Source organism: Equus caballus, chromosome 13 (assembly GCF_041296265.1).
Source record: "Equus caballus isolate H_3958 breed thoroughbred chromosome 13, TB-T2T, whole genome shotgun sequence".
NCBI classification, from domain to species: domain Eukaryota; kingdom Metazoa; phylum Chordata; class Mammalia; order Perissodactyla; family Equidae; genus Equus; species Equus caballus.
The window spans coordinates 31,600,163-31,621,198 of NC_091696.1; the positions used below are offsets into that span (position 1 = coordinate 31,600,163).

Here is a 21,036-nt window from a genome sequence, read left to right on the forward strand (position 1 = left end):
AATCTGGGTTCAGATCAATTTCTATAGGCTAGGGATGGATCAAGAACAGCTTGATAAAATGCATCGTGGTCGAGGTAAAGGTCCTCTACAAGGAGAGGCACTGGGAGGAAAGTCTGGCTTGAGAAAAGTTCATGAGACAAAGACAGCCCTTTTAGCTAATGTGCTCAGTATGAGCTAAGAGTGTGGTGTGGCTGCCAAAAACTACCACCACCACAGCACACACAATGAGTATGTTAGAAATTCTGTCAGAATCAGAGAGAAGAAGGGAACTAACATGTTTTAGCATCTACTGTGTGTCAGGCCCCATGTTAACTTCACACACTGTTTCAGCTGACACTCTCATTAACCTATGAGGTAGGCCTTATCATCGTTATTCCCATTGGACAGGTGAGGAAGCTGAGGCTTAGGGAAGTGAAGGGACTTGACCAAAGTAGCGGAGAGCAGAGTTATTTGAGCCAAGTTCTTTAAGAAGTACCCTCCATCCCTATATTCTACACTGAGCAGTTCAGAGTTGGAATATTCAGTGTGGTTCTGAGACAGTATACTTTTAGAGAAAGACGATCTTGTCTAGACGAAGGTGATCAGGAAGGTGAAAACTCTAACAAGAAGACACATTGGACTGAATCAAGTTGGGAAGACCAAGAACAAGTACACACATCAGCCACCCCTACCCGAGTCCACAGAAATGACACCATGTAAAATCTATCATAGCATGGGAGAATAGGGAGGGGTGCCACTGGCAGGTTACAAATGTTGAGAAATGGACACCAGACAGAACTGGATTGATGAAAAGAAACACAGGCCAAATCAGAAGCTGGGAAGGACAGCTGTGAAAGGTGAAGGGGGTCTCGGGCTGCTCCAAACCTAGAGGCAACACATTCTCCAGGGAGAGCAGAGGACCTGAGGTCAAAGTTCCAGGAGACTGATTGAGAACTGTGGGGATACTGGGAGGTGACCCTTGGATCCATCTGGATTGCAGGAGCTGTGACTGTGGGTGTCTGGGACAGAAAGGCAGGACATATCCAAAAGGAAAAGAAGGACCCCGTGTTCAGAAAACAACTATTAGCACCAGACTTGTGGTAGCAAGTTCTGCCCTTCTGCCCACAATTACTGGCAGCAAACCAGAGTAAAAAGAAACAGCAGCCACAGAGAAGAAAACAGGAGATCACAGCACAGAGAAGAGCACATATTCACAAATCAGCCAACATTCCAGGAAAGCCACCACCATGAAAGACAGGGGCCAACTTAACAAACAGAAGAACCAACAATCAAAGAAATAGAGACATAACACTGCAAGCAGAGACATTTAAAATACAGTTACTGTTCTCAGAGGATAAGAGAGGACATTGACTCCAACAAACAAGAAGAGCCTCTTATGAGAAAGAGTTAATTAGAAATCACAAATGAAGGACTTAATCATCAAAACAGAAATATCAAGACATTGAAGAGCAGAATACATACAGATAGACAGAAAATTGGTGAGTTGGAAGATCAAGCAAAGACGCTTATCCAAAACACAAGAATAAGGACAAAGAGTATGGCAAAAATACAAAAAACTTAATATTCACTATTGGCAAGGTTTTAGAGAGTCAGGCATTCTCAAACATTTTTGGTGGAAGTGTAAAATCTTAGGTTTTTCTTAGAAGGCTATTTCCAGATCTCTTGCCATGTGAGCCAAACAAATCCCTATTGTGAAGCCAAGGGTCAGCAAATTACAGCCCATAGACCTAATCTGGCCTGCTGCCTATTTTTGCAAATAAAGTTTTATTGAAACACAGCGATAATCATTTATTTACATATTGATTATGGCTGCTTTCATGCTACAAAACAAAGCTGAGTAGTTGTGAGAGAGACAGTGTGCCCCCCAAAGACTAAAATATGTATTATCTGGTCCTCTATAGAAAAAGCTTGCTGACCCCTGGTTTAAGCCACTGTTAGCTGGGTTTTCTGTTATTTGCAACCAAATGCACACTCCCACTTGAAACAATGAATACAATTATACGAACAGAAAAAGTCTAGAAACATGAACGTCCAACTGATGACTGGTTATTTCTAGGGAGGGGAATGAGATTGGGGTAAATTTGAGGGGGAAATTTTTATTCAATGCATAAACTTGGCAATTTTAAAATAATGACAATGAATTCAAATTATTTCATAATTTAATTTTTCTAATAAAAGAATAAGTGAAGCTCTATACCTCAGTGACAAAGAATGAACTACTGATACACTTAAAAACGTGGAGGAATCTCACAGATGTGTTTTAAAAACAAAAAGACACAGAAAGTACTTACTCTGTGATTCCATTTATACGAAGTTCCAACACAGGGAAAACGAATCCGCGCTGTTAGAGTCAAGATAGCGTTTACCCTGGGAGAGGGTGTTAACTGGGAGGGGCATGAAGAAGCCTCCTGGGGTGCTGGGAATGTCCTCTTTTGATGTGGATAGTGCTAATACAGGCGTATTCACATACAAAAATTTGTAAAACTGCACAATTAAGATTGTCCACTTTATTCTATGTAAGTTAGACCTCAATAAATAAAAAACTAAAAAAAGAATAATGGAAGGTAGGCATTTTCAATTGTCCCTTAGTGTGATCCTAATTCTGAAATATATGTAGTTCCACAGAAAAAAGTGAGGGAAACATAAAAACAAGTAATACTGAATACCTAGGTGGTAGGATGATGACCAATTTTTGTACTTTGGTGTATTTTCTCATTTCTCTACAATCAGCATGCATTCGTGCTGGAATCAGAAGAGATTAAAAATGTCTACGGACATCTAAACGGCTGTGAACTACACCAGCCCTGCCTCCCCAGCTACCCTGGCTGATGGGACATAGAATGGACAGGGCCCAGTGGTGGGACTTGGTGAGTAATAGCAGCATATACTGAAACAGCACTTACAGGTATGGTTTTAAGTGCTTCATATATATCATTCTTTAATTCACTCAACAACTCCATGAGCAGGTACTATATATTCAGCTCCATTCTGCAGATGAGGAAACTGAGGCACAGAAAGGTTATGTAATTTGGCAAAGGCCACACAGCTAGTAAGTGGCAGAGCCAGGATGCAAACCCAGGCAGTCCAACCCAGACCCCTGCCCTTGACCACTCTGCCATCCCATCTCTCAGGGGCCAAGCCATCTCCCAGGGCATCAACAAAGCATGAGCAGCCCAAAGAAGTTTTTTTTTGAAGCAGTTTAGTTTTCTATATTTTAAAAAAAGAGGAGGGGGCTTCAAAGTAGTCATCCTGGAAAATAAATACACTTATTTCACACTTTTTGTTTTGAATCACATGGTGGGAGGCGGGGAGGGGCACATCATCTCTTCAGTGGCCTCTAATGAAATCCAGCCATCATTAACTGTGCTTAGCTGGGGGAGGGGAGTATCTTGGCTTGTTAGATAAGGAAACTGAGGCTTCCACTGATCTGGCAGTCATTGCCCCTGCCTTCCTATTCACCTGCCCAGCCCTGTGGTCCCAGGAGGATGGGGTCCTCCTGTCTAGCTCAGAACTCGCAGCAGGGTCCATGGGGAGCAGAGGAAAAGTGGCCTGTATGAGAGCCACCGGTGTCCCAAGCGGAGCTGGGCTTGACCTGCTTATCTCCTTCAGCCTCACTGAGTCCTCAGACACCTGGGGAGGAAGGACTGATAATATCGCCATAACATGCCCATTTTACACATGAAGAAACTGAGCCTCGGAATGGTTAGGAACTTGCTTAAGCTCCCCCAGCCTCCTCCCAAAGCGATCCACGCTCTTGCCATGTTGCTGCGGTACACAGAAGATGGAGGATCCACTGGGCCCTGCACTTGCTGTGTTGACTGGGGCAGTCGCCTCACTGTTCTCTGCTGAGCTTCCCTCATGTGCAAGACAAGGATAATCTTGCTCACCTCCCAGGGTATTGTGAGGATGGACGTGAAAGCAATGTTTAACAATTGCACTGTCAGTTTTTCCACTCCCACTACAAAATGGCCTGGTGGTGGACAGCTGTTGTTTTTTGCCTGCCCACTATCCTTTCCCACTTCTTCTGGTAACAGGATCCTGATGTTCCTTTGGGAAAACACCCCTTCCTTACCATGTGCTTAATGCGGGGTCCACCCCACCCCAGCCTCATCTCCAGGGTGGGTGCACAACCCTGGGCTGGCCGTGAGTCTCAATATGGATCGTCTGCTGAACTGTGGTAGCAGAGCTGCTCAATTTTGCTGGAGTGGCTGGGAGAATCATCACAATGACAGGGAGAAGGAGAAGAGAAAGCAGCAGCACCTGTCACTAATTCAGCTCACTACGTGTCAGAGCACCCCCGACGACCTGACCCGATGAGAGAGATGCTGCTAAATTGAGGCTCAGAGGCAGGTAAGAACTTGTGTAAGTGAGGAGCCAGGATTCAGCCCCAGGCTGTCTGGCTCCAGAGCATGTGCTTTCCGCCCACACACTATCCAGCTTCTATGCAGCAAGCCTGGGGCTGCTGGCAGCCAGCTTGCACCGAGAAGGAACAGTAGCCCCTTTGTGGAAGAAGGCAGAGTTGAGAGAAACTCAGTCAGAGCACCTGGACCTAGCGATGCCTGGTGTGGACCACCCCTGAACTTTTCAGCTGGGTGAGGCAACAAATTTCCTTTTTGCTGAGGCTGGTTTGAGGGGAGCTTCTGTCACTTGAACAGACTGAGAGGCATGGTCTGTGGACCCTAATGAAGTTGAAGCCACAGTACCATTGGCTCTTGTCAGACCTGGGGCACCACAGAGGAAACAGAGGCCCAGAGAGGGGAGAGTGAGTGTGCCTCGAGTCAGCTGTGGTGACCCAGGACTGGAGCCCACATGGCCTGGCACTCTCATGGCCCTTGCCCTGCTCCTCCAGTTGTGTCCCCAGACTGAGGGACAGTGCTCCTGGGCCTGTTCTCCCTCAAGAGACACATGTTTCCTGAGGAACTTGCAGGAACCTCCTTCTCTTAGAGAGTATCATTCTCTTCTCTAACCGTATTCTGTATTCTCTAAAGTGATTTGGGGGGCGGGGACGTAAAGGGAGACACTTTCAAGGCAATTTCATGCCTAAGATGGGAGGATATAGAAAACTTTGATGATGCTCTGTTGAAGGGCACATTGCTTATCCAAAACAGACTTGGGAAGGGGAAGCTGTCAACATTATCTCTTTCTGGTCACAAATTGCAGCTCTCTGATGGGTTTTTCCTAGAGTTTAATCTTGTGCTGGAAGCTAAGCTGATACCAGGAAGGTTTTAGACATGTCAATCTCTTTCCTGGCATTTCATCAGAAATTGATTCTCTCTGCTTTTCAAGGTGCGAGTCTTGACTGCAGGGGTCGCAGAATAGGCTGGTGATTCAGGTGCAAGGTAATTCTAACGGGAGGGATCAGGTGCTGTTCCATTGAACCGAAAGGGTGAGGAACACTGGCCCAATTCACTGTCCTGCTTTTCCTTGGCAAGACTTTTCATCTGACTCTGAAGGGATTAGCTTTTTAAATAGGCTATTTTGCCGCTGCCAGTCCTAAAAAATAATACTCAACATTTACTGAGCTCCTAGTATATGCCAGGCACCATTCTAAGCACATTGTGTGTAGTAACTCACTAAATGCTTACCACAGCCCTATGATGCAGGTTCAATATTATCCCTACTCTCTAGAAGAGGCAGTCAAGTCACAACCGGGATATACGGTAACTTGCCTGAGTGACGGCGCTGGCCTAGGAATCCAGGCTGTTTGGTTCCAGGGTTCACAGGCTCAACTACTTTGCTAGGCTGCTTCTAATCCTGCCATGTGACTTATTTGCCCTGCAGAAATCAGAAGTTGTCAATGTCACCAGGGGCCCACTCTCCAAGTTCTCAAAGTGACAGAGACCAAGACCTCAAGGAGCAGGAGGACTGACGACGAAAACTTCACAACTGGGAATGCATTTGGCAGTTGGATGTAAAATGGATTCAGTGCTTCTCTGCCCAGAAATGTGAACTAAAAGGCTTCATTCCGGGAAAAGTGTAGATTTGGAATGTCAGCTGTCACATAAGCAGGCTCTTGTAATGTGTCACCATCAGCTTGCGTTGTCTTTTTTTCTCTCTTCTCTTTTTTGTTATCTTTTAAATTTTTAAACAAAGCAGTTGAGATCTGTAAATATGGAAGGGGCATCTCTGGGTTGCCCAGAAGGCTGAAGTTGCAAAACACTGAGAACTGAAATGAGGAAAGGGAGGGGTCTGCTGTTTGCATGCTGGTGGAGTCTGAAATCATGGTATGAATGACCCACTGGCCTCCTGCAATTAGCCAAGACAGGTGCTCAGAGCTAAGGGCCCATGAGAGAGAGCTTTCAGAAACTGAGGTGCTAGACACGTCCTCAAGTCCTTCTCAGGAAAACCGCCCTGCTCCCACTCCCTGCTGAGAAAAGTGGACTAGGGAACTACAGGAGTGGCCGCTGAGTGGCTCTGGTGTGGGCACACACTTGAATCTGGCCAGCATCCTACAAGGTGGCCTGGAACAGAAAGCTCTGTCCCTCTCATGTACTGTTAAGAGACAAATTGGAAACATCAATTTTAAAAAAGCACATACCTTTAGATCTACCAATTCTACTTTTAAGAATTTAACCCTTGGCAAATTCCTACACAGGTGCACAAAGACATGTGCTCTAGGATCTTCTTTAAAGAACTCTTACAGCAGCAAAAGACCCTGAATAGCCTAGATAGTCATCAACTGGGAGCTGGTATATTTATGGACAGGTCCACAATCCTTTAGATGCAGTTACTTACTAGCAAAACCAGATTGGAACTGACATGAAATTTACAGTGTTTATTTATCTGACTTAGTATGAATATTCATATTTTTCTGCAGAAATATATTAATGTATTTGATTACAGGATGCTGTCCTAGGCCATACTGGGATGGTATTTCTTTCTAAATTCTAAAAACATGAAACACATTTGGCCCCAAATGTTTCACATAAAGGATTGTGCTCCTGTACATTCACAATGCAGTATTATGCAGCCATAAAAAAGAATGAATGAGGTCTGTGCACATTTCCTGCTATGGAATGGTTTCCAAGACATGTTATTAAACGAAAAAAAAAAAAAAAAAACCCCCCAGGAACACAACGACGTATATTTCATGCTATCATTGTATGGGGGGGGGGGGTAGTGGAGAGAGGGGCAGAGAAGGATAGATACGCTCTGCATAGGATATTTCTGGAAGGACACACAAGAAATTGATTACAGCAGTTGCCTCTTGGGAGGGCAACTGGGGGGGCTGATGTCAGGGGCACTACATCAGCTAAAAGCCCTTCAGTATTGATTAGCCAGGTTTATCAGACTCTCTTGCTGGCCTCTGAACTGGGAGAAGGAACAGCTGGTAGAGAGGAGCATGAAGACAACGACAAGGTGCAGAGACCAGAGGGGAGCAGACATGGGTCCGTGGTGGCATACAGAGAGGGTTGTACAGATATCCCTGACACAGTAGGCATCCTGGATCCTGGACTCCCTTCTTTGCTGGGTTCCCCTGAGACCCTAGTCTCCTCCTTTGCTTGGCAAAATGGAAGGAGTCTCTAGTCCTTGCACCAAAAGTCTCTGCTTACTAGCAGACAGTGTTTGCACACGTGTGCATGTGCACGCTTATGTGTGCATGCAAAAGGAAGGCTCAACATTTTCTAGGTGGTTGAGTTAAAGGACTTTTGCAGTCCTTCACAAAGCGAGCTCAGCAGATGAGCGTGCTGTCATGAGCATTTTTCAGAATCTCCAACCAGCTGCAAAGGAAGGCAGTCCATTACCACAGGAGGCCTCAGAGTGGTTTACACTGGGGGCCCCTTGCCTGGGGCACACAGCCAGGACCCTGGAAGGCTGGAGTCAGCCTCAAGTCCAGCTGGAGCAAGGGAGACCTCTTGAGTAAGAAGTGCAGTAGTGCCATCTTCTCCATCCAAGGGCATGAATATCTCTCTGTTAAATACTAGACACTAAGGAATTATGTAACAACTAACATTTATGGAATGCTTACTAAAGGCCAGGCACTATGCTAGGTAATACATTATTGCCTTTACTCCATATACCAAGACTCCAAAGTGGGTATTATCAAACGAGGTGAGAGGGGTCAAGAGACTCATCCAAGGTCACACGACTGGGATTTGAGGCAGAAGCACACTGCGGATACTAATTCACAGAGTTGCCTGGGGCCTCAGTGTCTCTCTGCTGTAGGAGGACATGTCCCCAGCATCATGCTTGGGAGCCCCACAGACCCGTGGGCACCAGTGTGAATGCTGGGGGCGGGGTTGATGACTAAAGATTTCTTCCTCCTCTGTGGTTGCCCTTTTTTTTTTTTTTTAACACTGTATAATAAATTCACTTCCTAATGATTTTTGAGTAAACTACAATGACCACAATTTCAAAATTATTAATAATTCATGACCAAGGGCCACAAACACTACATAATCTCCACAGGCAGGAACTGTGAATACTTGTTAGAGATGAGGCTGAGAATGTTTTTTACCAGCTAAACCAAAAGCATCTACCGACTTAAAGTCAACCATCCAAGACACATTTTTTAGAAGTGCTAATAACCCTTCCAAAGCCTTGCTTCAAGCCGCGTCTACCAGGAGGTCTTCTCTCCCTCGTCTGGCATGCCCTGAGTGTGTATCTGGGTCTCCTCTATGAAGCCTGTCATTCTCTCCTTTGATTTGTACCTGTTTGTGTCTGTGAGAGGGCTTGAGAACAGAGGTGTCCTGGGGGCTGGGCAGGCATGTGGTGCACTGGGAAACACGGGGGTGGAGGGCCAGGGGTTACTTAACACCTGTAAAGAACTGGTTCTCTTCTGTGGCTGCACATCGGAACCCCTTGGGGGGGATTAAAAAATTCTGATGCCTGGGTCACATCCCCAAAAATTCTGATTTAACTCATTGGGAAAGAGGTCTGATCCTAGGGGTATTTAAAAGCTCCCAGGTAAATTCTAATGTACAGCAATGTCTGTGACCCACTGACATAAAGCACTGAGCACAGGGCCCAGCACTGCCCAGTGGCTGACACTTGTTTGCTGCCGAGCGGTGCGGCGGGCAGGGATGGAAGACTGGAGGGCCCCACTGGAAGGGGACAGCCATCCTCAACAACAGCCAGTGCCCATTGCTGCCTTATAGAAATGAGGACTTGGTGTTGTCACTGTCCATTTTTTTCAACAAAGCTAGAAGTCTGCATTTTTATGTGGAATCTCCCAGTTTATAATGTGGACACCTAATTTAAAAAAATTGTAATAGGGTATGGGCCAAATAAAACACAGCTTTGGGCTGAATTTGGCCTGGCAAGCTCATTGAGAACAGCCTCCCCTCTCCCTTTGCCCTGTGGGCCCACGACCACGCACAGAAGTACCCAATCCTGACCTGGGATGGAAACTGCATGTTCACCTGGCAAGGTGTGAGCTGGCCCCCATAACCATGAACGTGACGCATGCCCCCATCTGTTCTAACCAGCTTGTCTTTTATGGGGACATAGCTTGATCTACACCTGGCATCCTTTGTAAGGCACAGGGTGTCATGAAGTGCAGATTTCACAGACAAGGTGGGGAGGGATACAGAAAGAGGAAGTACACGGAAGAGGCACGTTATAACGTATCAAGATGAGCATCCTGGCAGCTTGCTATTAGTTTCTTGCTCTTGTTTTCTAACCAAACAAAAGCCCTGTTAAGAGAGTCAGCACCCTCTGTTTCAAAGGGCCTGAAACCATCTTAAATATCTTTCAGGGTTAACCTTGGATATTGTGATAAACAAGCCCACTCTCTGTTTTCTCTCACTTCAAGCACTTTTCAGAAGAGGAGTGATCTGAAATGCTCTTGGGCAACTGGCATGAGGGCAGTAGGCAGAAAAGCAGCTGTTATGGGAGCTGGGTTGCCAAGGAGAGAGAAAGAGAAGGAAAGAGTATCTCAACTAGTTACCCAGCATGCTGCTCTGTAGAGCCCCCAGACAACTTCTTAGTGTGGATAAATGGGATGCTGTTATTCCGTGACCGAAGGTCTCAGTAAGGTTTAAACAACTCATTCCTGGCTTAGTGGGGCTGGTCCCCATGCTTGGTCGCTTGACCGAGGGAGGCCAGGTGCCTGCAGGCATGTGCTCACTCCCATTCCAGCTCCTCCACCCCAGGTCTCAGGAATGACTCCGTGGAGAAACAAGCACACCTGCTCCTGCCTCCAGAAAAATGTACCTGCCAGAAAGGAATGGGAAATCCACCCTCGTTCAGCTTCTAGATTGCCCACTGGGGCTGACATTTAGATCTTTCCAGCAGCATCAAAATTCCTAAGCTATCTCCAGCCCTCATCCCAGGTAGGTCGATTAAATAAGAAGAAAACCCAAGTGGCTTTTCTGGCTCCAGCTGAGAAAAGAGACAACAAGAGAGAGGACAAAAGCCACAGCAAAGCACACAAGGCCCTTTGCAGTCCAACCCTGGCCTAACTCCTCAGAGCTGGCTGAGGGAGGGGCCGACACAGAAGAAGCAGAGCCGAGATGGAAAGAGAAAGACCAAGTCTTGTAACCATTTTTGAGCCACTGGACCCAGCTAATTTCCTTTCCTCGTTGGAGTTATGTCACTTTATAACCAAGAGCGTTAGTATAGAAGTGTTGATGAACTTCAGGATTGGTTGATATTTATGATGAACTACACACCTTCACACCCCTGTGCCCATCTGTCACTAAATAAAACTCAGATTTAAACTCCCATGAGCTTGAGACCTCCCTGGGGTAACCTACGGGTCCTTGCTACCACTTCCCACCTCAGGCTCGATGATCTTGCAGCTTTTCTTATTCATATCTCTCTGCCTTTGACTATGCTGTTTCCTTGGCGTGGAAAACTCCTATTCAACCTTCAGGAGGCAGCCTGCACAACAGCTTTTCTGCAAAGCCTTTCTCCTCTGGCAGAGTCAGATGACCCCTTTTCTGTATTGAAATTCTACTTTCTTTGTCCTTCTCTCACTATATTAGCATTTCTCACACTGTAGTATAATCATATTATTGCACACCCCTTCCAACTATACCATGCACACCCTGAGATAAAGGACTGTTTCTCACCTGTCCCTTAGTTCTGGCCCTGGTGCCTGGCACAGAGCAGATGGGTTCAGTGTGGTACATTTCAAGAATGGCCACAATATTTTGCAGATTTTTCATCAAGAGGTGAGGCCTATTTCCCCACCCCTTGAATCTGGGATGACTTTGTGACTTGCTTTGAAGGATAGAAAGTGGCAGAAATGACACCGTGCCAGTTCTGAGCCTAGGGCTCAAGAGGTCCTGCAGCTTCCACCCTCATACTCTTGGACACCTGAACCTTCACGGGAACAAGCCTGGCTGGCCTGCTGGAGGATGAGAGAACAATGGAGGACTATAGCACCCTAAGTACAGGCCAGCTGAGATCAGCAGAGCCTGGCCCATCAGCAGAACTGCCCAGGGAAGCCTAGACTGAACTGCTGACCCAAAGTATGGTGAACTAAATGCATGGTTGTTACTTTAAGTTACTAAAATTTGGGGTGATTTGTTACACAAAGCTAACTGATACACAGTAAGCGATTATTACTACAAGCGACACTGGGTTGATAACTCTAGTTGCCAACTACCGTTTGGTCAGGAATTCAAGCTTGGGACTCAGCAAAAAAGAGTAGGAGATCCAGGAAGACTGATGCACCAAGCTGCTCCCTCGAGTCCCTTCAAATAGCGTTGCCTCCCCCCAGCCGTCACCAGTGACACATTTACCTCCTTTTTGTCCCGTGAGCAAGACCGGCTTCTCTCAGCCTTTCGCAGAGTCTGACCTGTAGCAGTTCAAAAGCAGAACCAGAAATTAAGGCTGTTTTAAAACAGCTAGTTTATCACTGCAAAAGCTTTTTATCTGCAAACCAAATAGACGGGGCTCATCGTAATCAAATGATTTTAAGAAAATGTAGCCTATTATAGTGGGAAAATGGCACACTCTTGAAATAGACCAATGGCAGGAAAATGGCAATTCACACACTCATGTTATTAGACTATAATGAACCAAGCCTCAGCTCTTTAATCTGGAACATTATCTGCACTCTGCAAGGGCCAACAGATTGTAGTTTTCCCAGTCGAATTACATTTTTATTAAATTGTTTGGAATTATATAAAATGCCTTCCACAACAATGACTTCCACTGTGCACATACACATAACCTTTGATGAGTGCATAACAATGTGCTGCACCAAACCCCAAATTCACCACGTAGGTGATGGTACAGATGTGAATTAGTGGTATTCACTTGCATTTCACATAATGGGCAATTTCAGAGAGAACTGTTGCTTTTCTCGGAAAACTAGAAGACTAACATTTGAAGGTATGCATAAGTTCAACAGATTAACATCATAATGTTTAAATATGCTGTTCCAAACGCAGTTTTCACAACTTTAATGGAAGTGTCCATTACAAAAGGATTCCTCGATGGAAAATTAATGGATTGACTTTGTTTTAAAACATAAAACGGGAGTCACTGCACATTGTCAATGTGTCTCTCAAGCTGTCCAACTTCACTCTCAGATGGCTACTGTGAGAATGCCACCACCACATGTCCCACTAGCTGAGAGCACTCTGAAAGCAGGAGCAACAAGGCTTAGTGATGACTTCTTGAAAGGCAGGAGACAGGGCCCGAGTCTCAGAGGAAAGACGTTTGTCTCTGGATGTGGTTGCTTCCAGTGGGCCTATACATGAGTGGGGTGTAGGGGGGCTCATAGTTGGTGATAAAACTTAAGTCAAGGGATGATGCTCTTTGCAAGAGAGTGAGAATAAGGGGAAGAGCAAAGGTCGAAAGGTAAACCTGTGGCAATGGCCAAACATTGGGGCCAATATGTATGGATTTAGAAAAGAGGCGGCTGGAGAATTTGTAGGAGACCCTGGATTATACAGTACCATGGTGTGGTAGACATCTTTTGGGTTATCTGCTCAGCTCATAATGATGCCCTAAACTGCACCCTTCTCTTTTTCTTTCCTCTCCATCCCCAGGGTGGGGTCCCCTGGCAGCCATGACTGGACATGACCCCATACCCCGAACCTCCGCATGCTGCACTGGGCACGGGCCCCTGACCCAACCGCAGCCCGCCAGCATCCCAGCCCCAGGAATTTGGAATTGACTCTGAGAGACAGAGAGGACAGAGGTGCAGAGCAGGGCACCTGTGTCAGCTTTGATGCTGTGAGTAGCCACCAGTACCTGTCTTGGGGACAGACTAACAGAGAAGATCAAGACAGAATGAACTGATCTGAAACCAACTACAAGCCTACCTTTGTGTTCCATAGACAGCCATATAGACTATTGTGTGTTCTCTCTCTTTTTTTTTTTGCCTTAAGACAAAGAACCTAGAAATTAGTGTGGTACAGGATGTGAACAGTGGGGAGGTTGTATATGTCTGGTGACAGGGGATATATGAGAACTCTCTGTACTTTTCACTCGATTTTGCTATAAACCTAAAATTGCCCTAAAAATAGCTTATTAACTTAAAACAAAAAAGAAGAACCCAGGGTCTGGCCCAGTGACCTAGTGGTTAAGTTCAGCATGCTCTGCTTTACTGGCCTGGGTTCAGTTCCCAGGTGTGGACCTACACCACTTGTCAGTGGCCACGCTGTGGTGGTGACCCACATACAAAATAAAGGAAGACTGGAAACAGATGTTAGCTCGGGGCAAATCTTTCTCAACAAAAAAAAAGAACCCAGGATTTAGGGATCAAGCAATGTGGATTGTTGTGCCAATTTTACCCTGACCTCCTGACCCCTGATGCTCTTGGGCAGGAGCTAGGGTGGACAGCTCCCACAAACCCTTGTCCACACCTGCTATGCCTGTCAGTCAAGGGACTAAAAGTAGGCCCTAAGGCTGGCCAGAGAGGATGATGTGCCAGGTGGTAGGCCATGCAATGCAGAGCCAGGAGCTAGGAGATGGGCCTGGAGCAGGAAGGGGACAGAGCAGGTTGGAGGCCAGGGGTTCTGACAGACCAGGCTGTTCTAGCAGCAGAAGCAGCACTGAGGCAAGTAAGATCCAGCAGGGCCAAGTAGGGTTCAGAGAAAGGGTGGGAGCAGGAGGGAAGCAGAGCTAGTCAGGGGCCAACATGGCAGACCCAAGTCTGGCTGAGGCCCTTCCTGTGCTGGTCAGACAAACTCCTGGGGATTCAGTTCAACGGACAGCTGACCAGCTGTGAGACCTTGGATAAGTCATAGAATCCAACAGGATCTCTCTGGGCCACATTTTCATCCCTTTTTTCCTTTCTTTTTTTTTTTTGAGGAAGACTAGCCCTGAGCTAACATCTGCCGCCAATCCTCTTTTTGCTGAGGAAAACTGGCCGTGAACTAACATCTGTGCCCATCTTCCTCTACTTTATATGTGGGACACCTGCCACAGCATGGCTTGACAAGCGGTGCCATGTCTGCACCCGGGATCCGAACCAGCGAACCCCAGGCTGCCGCGAAGCGGAATGTGAGAACTTAACTGCTGAGCCACCGGGCTGGCCCCCCTTTATAATTTTTTTTTTTTTTTTTTTTTTTAAATAGTTATTCTTTTTTTTTTTTTTTTTTTAAGATTTTATTTTTTCCTTTTTCTCCCCAAAGCCCCCCAGTACATAGTTGTAGATTCTTCGTTGTGGGTCCTTCTAGTTGTGGCATGTGGGACGCTGCCTCAGCGTGGTTTGATGAGCAGTGCCATGTCCGTGCCCAGGATTCGAACCAACGAAACACTGGGCCGCCTGCAGCGGAGCGCACAGACTTAACCACTCGGCCACGGGGCCAGCCCCCCCCCCTTTTTTTTTTAATGAGAGGCTGAATCACTTCTGGGTTTGCTTTTCATCTCTAATATTCCGTTATACTAATAAAGAACAATTAAAAAAACACATTAAGGTGGGCCATAAAACCAAACTATTAATACAAAGAACACAGAGCTTAACTACTAAAATTTGAAAGCAAATTTCCCTACTGGAGTTAATTAGAAGCATCTTATTCATTAAATTGGAAAATAATTTGCGTATTTTCCAATGACGATAATTCGCTCTAACTATGCGCTTTGTTATCTAACACCCCTTTCTCACACCACTGAGCCCCTCTCTCCTCCAGGTAGCTCCATGTGGAGACAGCTCCTTCTGGCCAAGGACAGAAGGAACCAGATTACACTGCGCCTATCTACTGTACTTAGCTTCTCCTAGTATCTTCCCACCTATACCTCATTTTATTCTCACAACAACTCAGGGAGGTGGAAGATGGCGACATTAATATCAATATATGCTGATTGCAAAATTAAGGGGGTGTTCCTCTGCATTTTGCAAGGTGACCTGCCGGATTCAGCCATGAAACAATAAATAAGGCCAAATGTAAATGATTCATGTGCACTTCACTTTATAACACAGATATGTTCCTGGAGAAAAGAAAAAAAAAAGGAAGTGAATGCATTGACTTTTTGTAAATATAATACTGTTCTCCCACTTACGATTTCAGAGAGATTTTATCTGTACTTAGGATTTATTTTCAATGGTTAGAAGATTCTGACACTTCAGTTTTACTTTGCTCTAGATGCAGATAATATTCATCACTAGCATTTAGTGGGGAGTTGCATCTTCCTTGGATGTTAGCTTCTGAAGTCATCAGGCAAGGGGAAACCAGGGTTAAAATCACCCTTGAAAAAGAGGCTTAACCTCCTGAAAGTACAGTCTACAGGATGCACCTTTTTATATCCATTGCTGTAAATTAATATGCATGTGTAATATTTGGCACATACGGAAATGTATGATACATGATAAAAATACATGTGCAAAACATAATTTTATGGTATTTCTAATTAAACTATTCATTTTGTAATTACTTTACTTTTTCTCCGGGGGTAGGAGGAGAGTGGTGAGGGTGGGGCAAGAGCCAGGCACCAAGTCCATGAGAGTTAAATGCTTGGTTGATACAGCCCTACTGTCCTGGACACCTATTATGCACCAGGTTCTATGCACAGGCTTCAAGTACTGTATCCTCACAACGACTCCTTTAGATCAGGAGGGGTCAGGAAACTTCTTCTGTAAAAGGGTAAATATAAAAATAGTAAATATTTTTTACTTTATAGTCCATAAGACCATAAGGTCTCTAGTCAAACTACTCAACTCTGCCATAGTAGTGTGAAAGCAGCCACAGACAATATGTAAATAAATGGATGTGGCTGTGTTCCAGTTAAACTTTATTCACAAAAACAGGCAGCAGGCCCGATTTGGCCCACAGGCTGTAGTTTGCTGACTCATGCTTTAGATGGACGGTACTATTCCCATTGGTACAAACCAATGAAGCAGTGAGAAACAAACTGAGGGTGAGAGATTGAGCTGTTTGCTCAAGGTCACAAAATGTAATTTGTAAGTGGTAGGGCTCACCAATCACTATCATCACCATCATCATCATCACTAGCATCAGTATCACTATCATCACCACCACCATCATCATCACCAGCATCAGCATCACCCTCGTCACCACCACCGTCATTACCATCATCACCATCTCCAGCAACACCATTGCCTTCATCACTACCACCATCATTATCATCATCACCATCACCAGCATAAGCATCGCCATCATCACCACAACCACCATCGTTATCATCATCACCGTTAGTGTGAGAGCTCACCCTAGTCAGGGTTTACCGAGTGCCAGGCACTGAGCTCCAGGCCAAGGACATAAATCCACTCATTTAGTCACAGCTACCCTATGAAATAGGTACTGTTATTATCCCACTCGTCAGAGAAGGGCACTGAGACCCAAAGGGGTTAGAAGACTTGCCCAACATCACACAGCTAGTGAGTAGAAGAGCCTTGATTTGAATCTGGGTAGTTTGGCTCCATAGCCTGCACTCCTAACCACTAGGCTACACTGCCCCTCAGTCAGGTCATTAACGACAAGTACAAGAGGCCAGAATGTGCTGCGGAGGGAGTTTGATTTAAGGAATTCTTTCTATGATGCAGCTTTTTAATTTACTTTGGACTCCTAGAGCAATTAATAAGGGAATCGGAAGAAAATGATCCTCAAGGGTCAAGGAAAACGGAGCTCCCTACTAGCTAGATAAATGTCATAAAATGCCAAATGTGGAAAGGCAGGCTCGGCATTAGACACTTACTGCCATCTACTCAGGTGAAATGCTCAGAATTGGCAGTTAGGGTTGGACTTTAGAGAACAAAGGTGACTCAGTGGAAATCCTGGAGGCAAAGAGGGCCTGCAGGGACCTCCCCATCACAAAGGAGTTTTGAACAAAGAACTTTCTCCTCACTGGTTGTGATGGTGCTTCTACTAGGTTACTAAAATGAGCTTATTTCTTCTGTTGTCCCAATATGAGGGCTCACATTGCTCTCATTTTATTTATCTATGTAACCTAATTTAAATGACAAATATCCCACTGAGATACCACTTAATCTCACCTATCGGTTTGGCAAAAGCCCAGAGGTCTGACAATGTACTGTTGGCAAGAGCTGGGAAGCAGGCACTTTTGAGCATTGCTGGGAGGAGTAAAAAATGACACAGCCCCTTTGGAGGGTGTTTTGGCAATACCCTCGAAGGTACAGATGCATTTTCCCTTTGGGCTAGCAATATCACTTCTAGGAATCTACCGCAAAGAAACACCTCCACAAACAGGAAACAAACGCGTGCAGAAGATATTCACTGTATCATAATTTGCAATAGCTAATATTATAAATAATCCATAAGTCTATCAGTGGAGACTGGCCGAATAAATACGGTGAATCCACACAATGGAATGGGATACTATGAAGACTGAAGAAAGAATGGGCAAGCTCCTTACATATCCTTGTAAGACGGCCATGTCTTAAGTGAAAAAATTAGGGGCAGAAAGTATATATAGTATGCAATCTTTTCTCTATGAAAGAGAAAAAAAATAGGAATATATAGTCATATTGGTTCCATATTCCATATGCTCATATTGGGTTCTAAACACCCAGGGGCACATGCACAAGAGTAATTTCTGAATTTATACTTTTTACAACATTTTTATTTTTGAATGATTTCTTTGGATCTATTTCCTATTCAAGAAACTAAAATAAACTTAAAATATTAAATGTCCAAAAGACTGATTCAAATTTTCAAAAATATAATGAGAAATGCTGTAGATTTTCCCATCCAAGCTCCAGGAGCGGGTGGTCTGTTGGAGGGAGACGGAGCAGCCTCAGTGAACCTCGGGAGCCCGAAGCTTGCCCGAAAGAGAATACAATATCCAGAGGACAAACTGCCTTCTTTTAAGAGCTCAAGCTGTAATGTGTGAGAGATAAGAGTGAAATGGTGACAAATATGGTTTCTGGAAATCGAAACAATAGTTTCTTAGCTTAGGTAATTGGCTACTGGTGACCTGCTCATTTATCTGGGGGCAAAATTTTTACGAAATAGATAGACAAGATGAGAAAGGAAAAAAAGAAATGAAAGGTAAGTTGAGACCTGTCCAGATGGGTTTTCTGGAAATTGTTGTTTCCTAGTGCCTACTGAGCACCTAGCACTGTCAGGTTCTTCCCCAGGCGAGAGCTCTTGGGATTCCTTACTCTGGGCAACAACGAAGCCACATGGCTCAGAGAAGCAAAGTAACTTGCCCAAGCAAGGAAGGGGAAGAACTGGGTTAGTAACTAGCCAGTCTGGCTGCTAATCCAGAGTTCACTATGCCCTGCTGCCTGCCTGCCTGCACGCCCTTCTTCAAGTCCAGGAATGGGAGCACCTCGGCCCCACTGTCATTACTACCCCCACCCCTGCATGCCTTCAGCCCCATCCCAGCTTCCTGAATCTTGATGCCGGCTTCCACCTATGGCCTGTGCAAAGAGACATGTGGCAGAGTAAGGTGGTAGGGTGGGGACAGGGCAGCCTGGAGAGCACCTGCCAGCCTAACGAGGCATCATTATTTGGCTTTAGCTGCCGGTTTCCATGCAGGAATGTGGGCTCAGTTTTGTGGGATTAGATTTTTCCAGAGAAGTCCAGTGTTATGAGAAGCTTCTAATTTTTAAATGTTGATAGTAATTAAGAATTTTTTTAAAGCTCTGTACAGGCCCACAAAACAAGCCTCTAGTTTCCAACCTAATAGGTAACTAGGCAGAAGACTGGAAAATCTCCCACCCCTTCCATTCTTTATCTTGATGCCACGGACCCTTTGCGGGGTGGAGGTACAACCTCTTTACGGAAATCTCATCATAATAACAGAACTCTATTAGACAAAGAGCCGACTGTTTGGAAGCCAGGTTGGCCCTGGGTCACACCCTCCTCTTCCGACTTCTCACGTGCGCCTCCAGGCTGGCTCTGGGCCTTTCAGTCACATCTATCTTCTGAAAGCCGGAAACAATATCCCTGTCACTCTTGCTTTGCATTTTCTATGTAACCCAAATTCCCGCAGCCCAGTTTACTGACAAATTACCTGAGATAAACAAGTCATGCTAAGATCCTCTTTTCCTTCCCAAACCTAAACAGCAGCTGGCAGGTAGAAATAGTTATTTATACCCTGCACACTGTTATGCACATTTGCTTGGTTAAGAAATGCTTAGCTACGCACTCTTTGGCCAGCTTCATAATTAGATGAGAGCCTGGGGACAACGCTGTGCAGTGGCTACGAGGGTAGGCTCTGGGTCAGCCTGTCTGGCTCAGCCACTCATTAGCTGTTTGGGAATCCTAACAGTCCCAATGCCATTTCAGTCAACTGTCGGAGTTAAGCTAGTACATGGAAGACACTTAGAACAGTGCCCTGCACATAGTAGGTACTTAGCAGTTAGTAGGTCCCTCCCCCAGAAACTATCTATTCATGGATCTCAGTGAGTTCCGTTGGACTCTGGCGCCCAAACATATCCTGAACCTGTCCCTTCCTCTCCGTCATCCCTCTGCAGGCCCCGTCATCTTTTCAATAGCCACCTGGTAGGTATCCTCCCTCTACTACTGCTGAGCTTTTCCCACTGCAGCCATCTAAAAATAAGACATATCATTTGCCTGCTTCACCTTCCAGTGTGTTTCCCTCTCCCCTTGCTAACACTCACAACCCTGCAGCCCCGGAGTCCTTCTTCCATCTTAGGACTCACATTCCTTCCTGCCACAGGACCTTTGCCTCATTCCCTTGGTCTCCTCATGCACGTTCCTTCTTATCAATCAGATCTCAGCTTAAAGGGACCCACCTCCTCAGAGTGGACTAGCCCCCAGTCCTCCTTACTTTAATGTCCTACAGAGCACTTATCTGATCTTTTTCTTGCGATTTCTTTGGGGTCTGCCTCCCCAACTAAACATAAGCTGCATGAGACCAGAGGCTGCTGTATGACTTTTTTTTTTTTTCTTAAAGATTTTATTTTTTTCCTTTTTCTCCCCAAAGCCCCCCAGTACATAGTTGTATATTCTTCGTTGTGGGTTCTTCTAGTTGTGGCATGTGGGACGCTGCCTCAGTGTGGTCTGATGAGCAGTGCCATGTCCGCGCCCAGGATTCGAACCAACGAAACACTGGGCCGCCTGCAGCGGAGCACGCGAACTTAACCACTCGGCCACGGGGCCAGCCCCTGTATGACTTTTTTATCACTGAATTTTCCACACCTGGAGCAGTATCTGGAATGGAGTAGGCATCAGTAAACGTTTCTGGAATTGATGAATGAGTGAGTGACCAAATTTCTGTGTGGCCAATGCTGGAAGGGACAGGCAGCATGATTACAAACTGCTGCAAAGACTTCATCTTCTCTCACAATGTGCTTTCTTGATCCCTTCCCCCTGCTCTTTCTGGGATGGTGAAACGAAATATGACAAAGTAAGTTTAATACACCATTGGAGATAATTGGAAAATATTGATTTTTTTTCATTTGAAATAGTGAATATAAGTAAACGCCACATTTCTCTAATCTAATCAGTGGCTTAGGTGATAACATGCTTCCCAGGCTAAAACGTACTTTGGTTTACCTCTGTATCCATCACATAAGCTCCAGACCCATTCCATCCACACCCCAACCCAGCCCCATCCTCCCACCCCAGCTCCCCACAGAATACAACTGAGGACACTGCATTTGTGAAAATGCATGTGTATGCAAATTAAAGTGTCTTTTTGAGTATTTGCATCCCCCTCAAAAAACGATCTGCCAAACTACCA

At 45.4% G+C, this 21,036-nt stretch overlaps 1 protein-coding gene across 21 annotated transcripts in view; it reads right to left on the minus strand.

Annotated features, from left to right (window-relative positions):
- Nucleotides 1-21,036, minus strand: part of KATNIP (katanin interacting protein) — a 202,902-nt gene that overhangs the window by 173,103 nt on the left and 8,763 nt on the right. For 12 of the 21 annotated variants that reach the window (XR_011424298.1, XR_011424297.1, XM_070230860.1 and 9 more), the window contains exon 2: nucleotides 11,691-11,746. The exons of the other annotated variants lie outside the window; for them this stretch is intronic. Coding sequence is in view for 5 of the 12 variants with exons in the window: in XM_023616083.2 (XP_023471851.2) it covers nucleotides 11,691-11,746 (56 nt within the window). In the remaining 7 variants the exon portion in view is untranslated. The remainder of the gene's footprint in view (nucleotides 1-11,690; nucleotides 11,747-21,036) is intronic. 21 annotated transcript variants of the gene reach the window in all.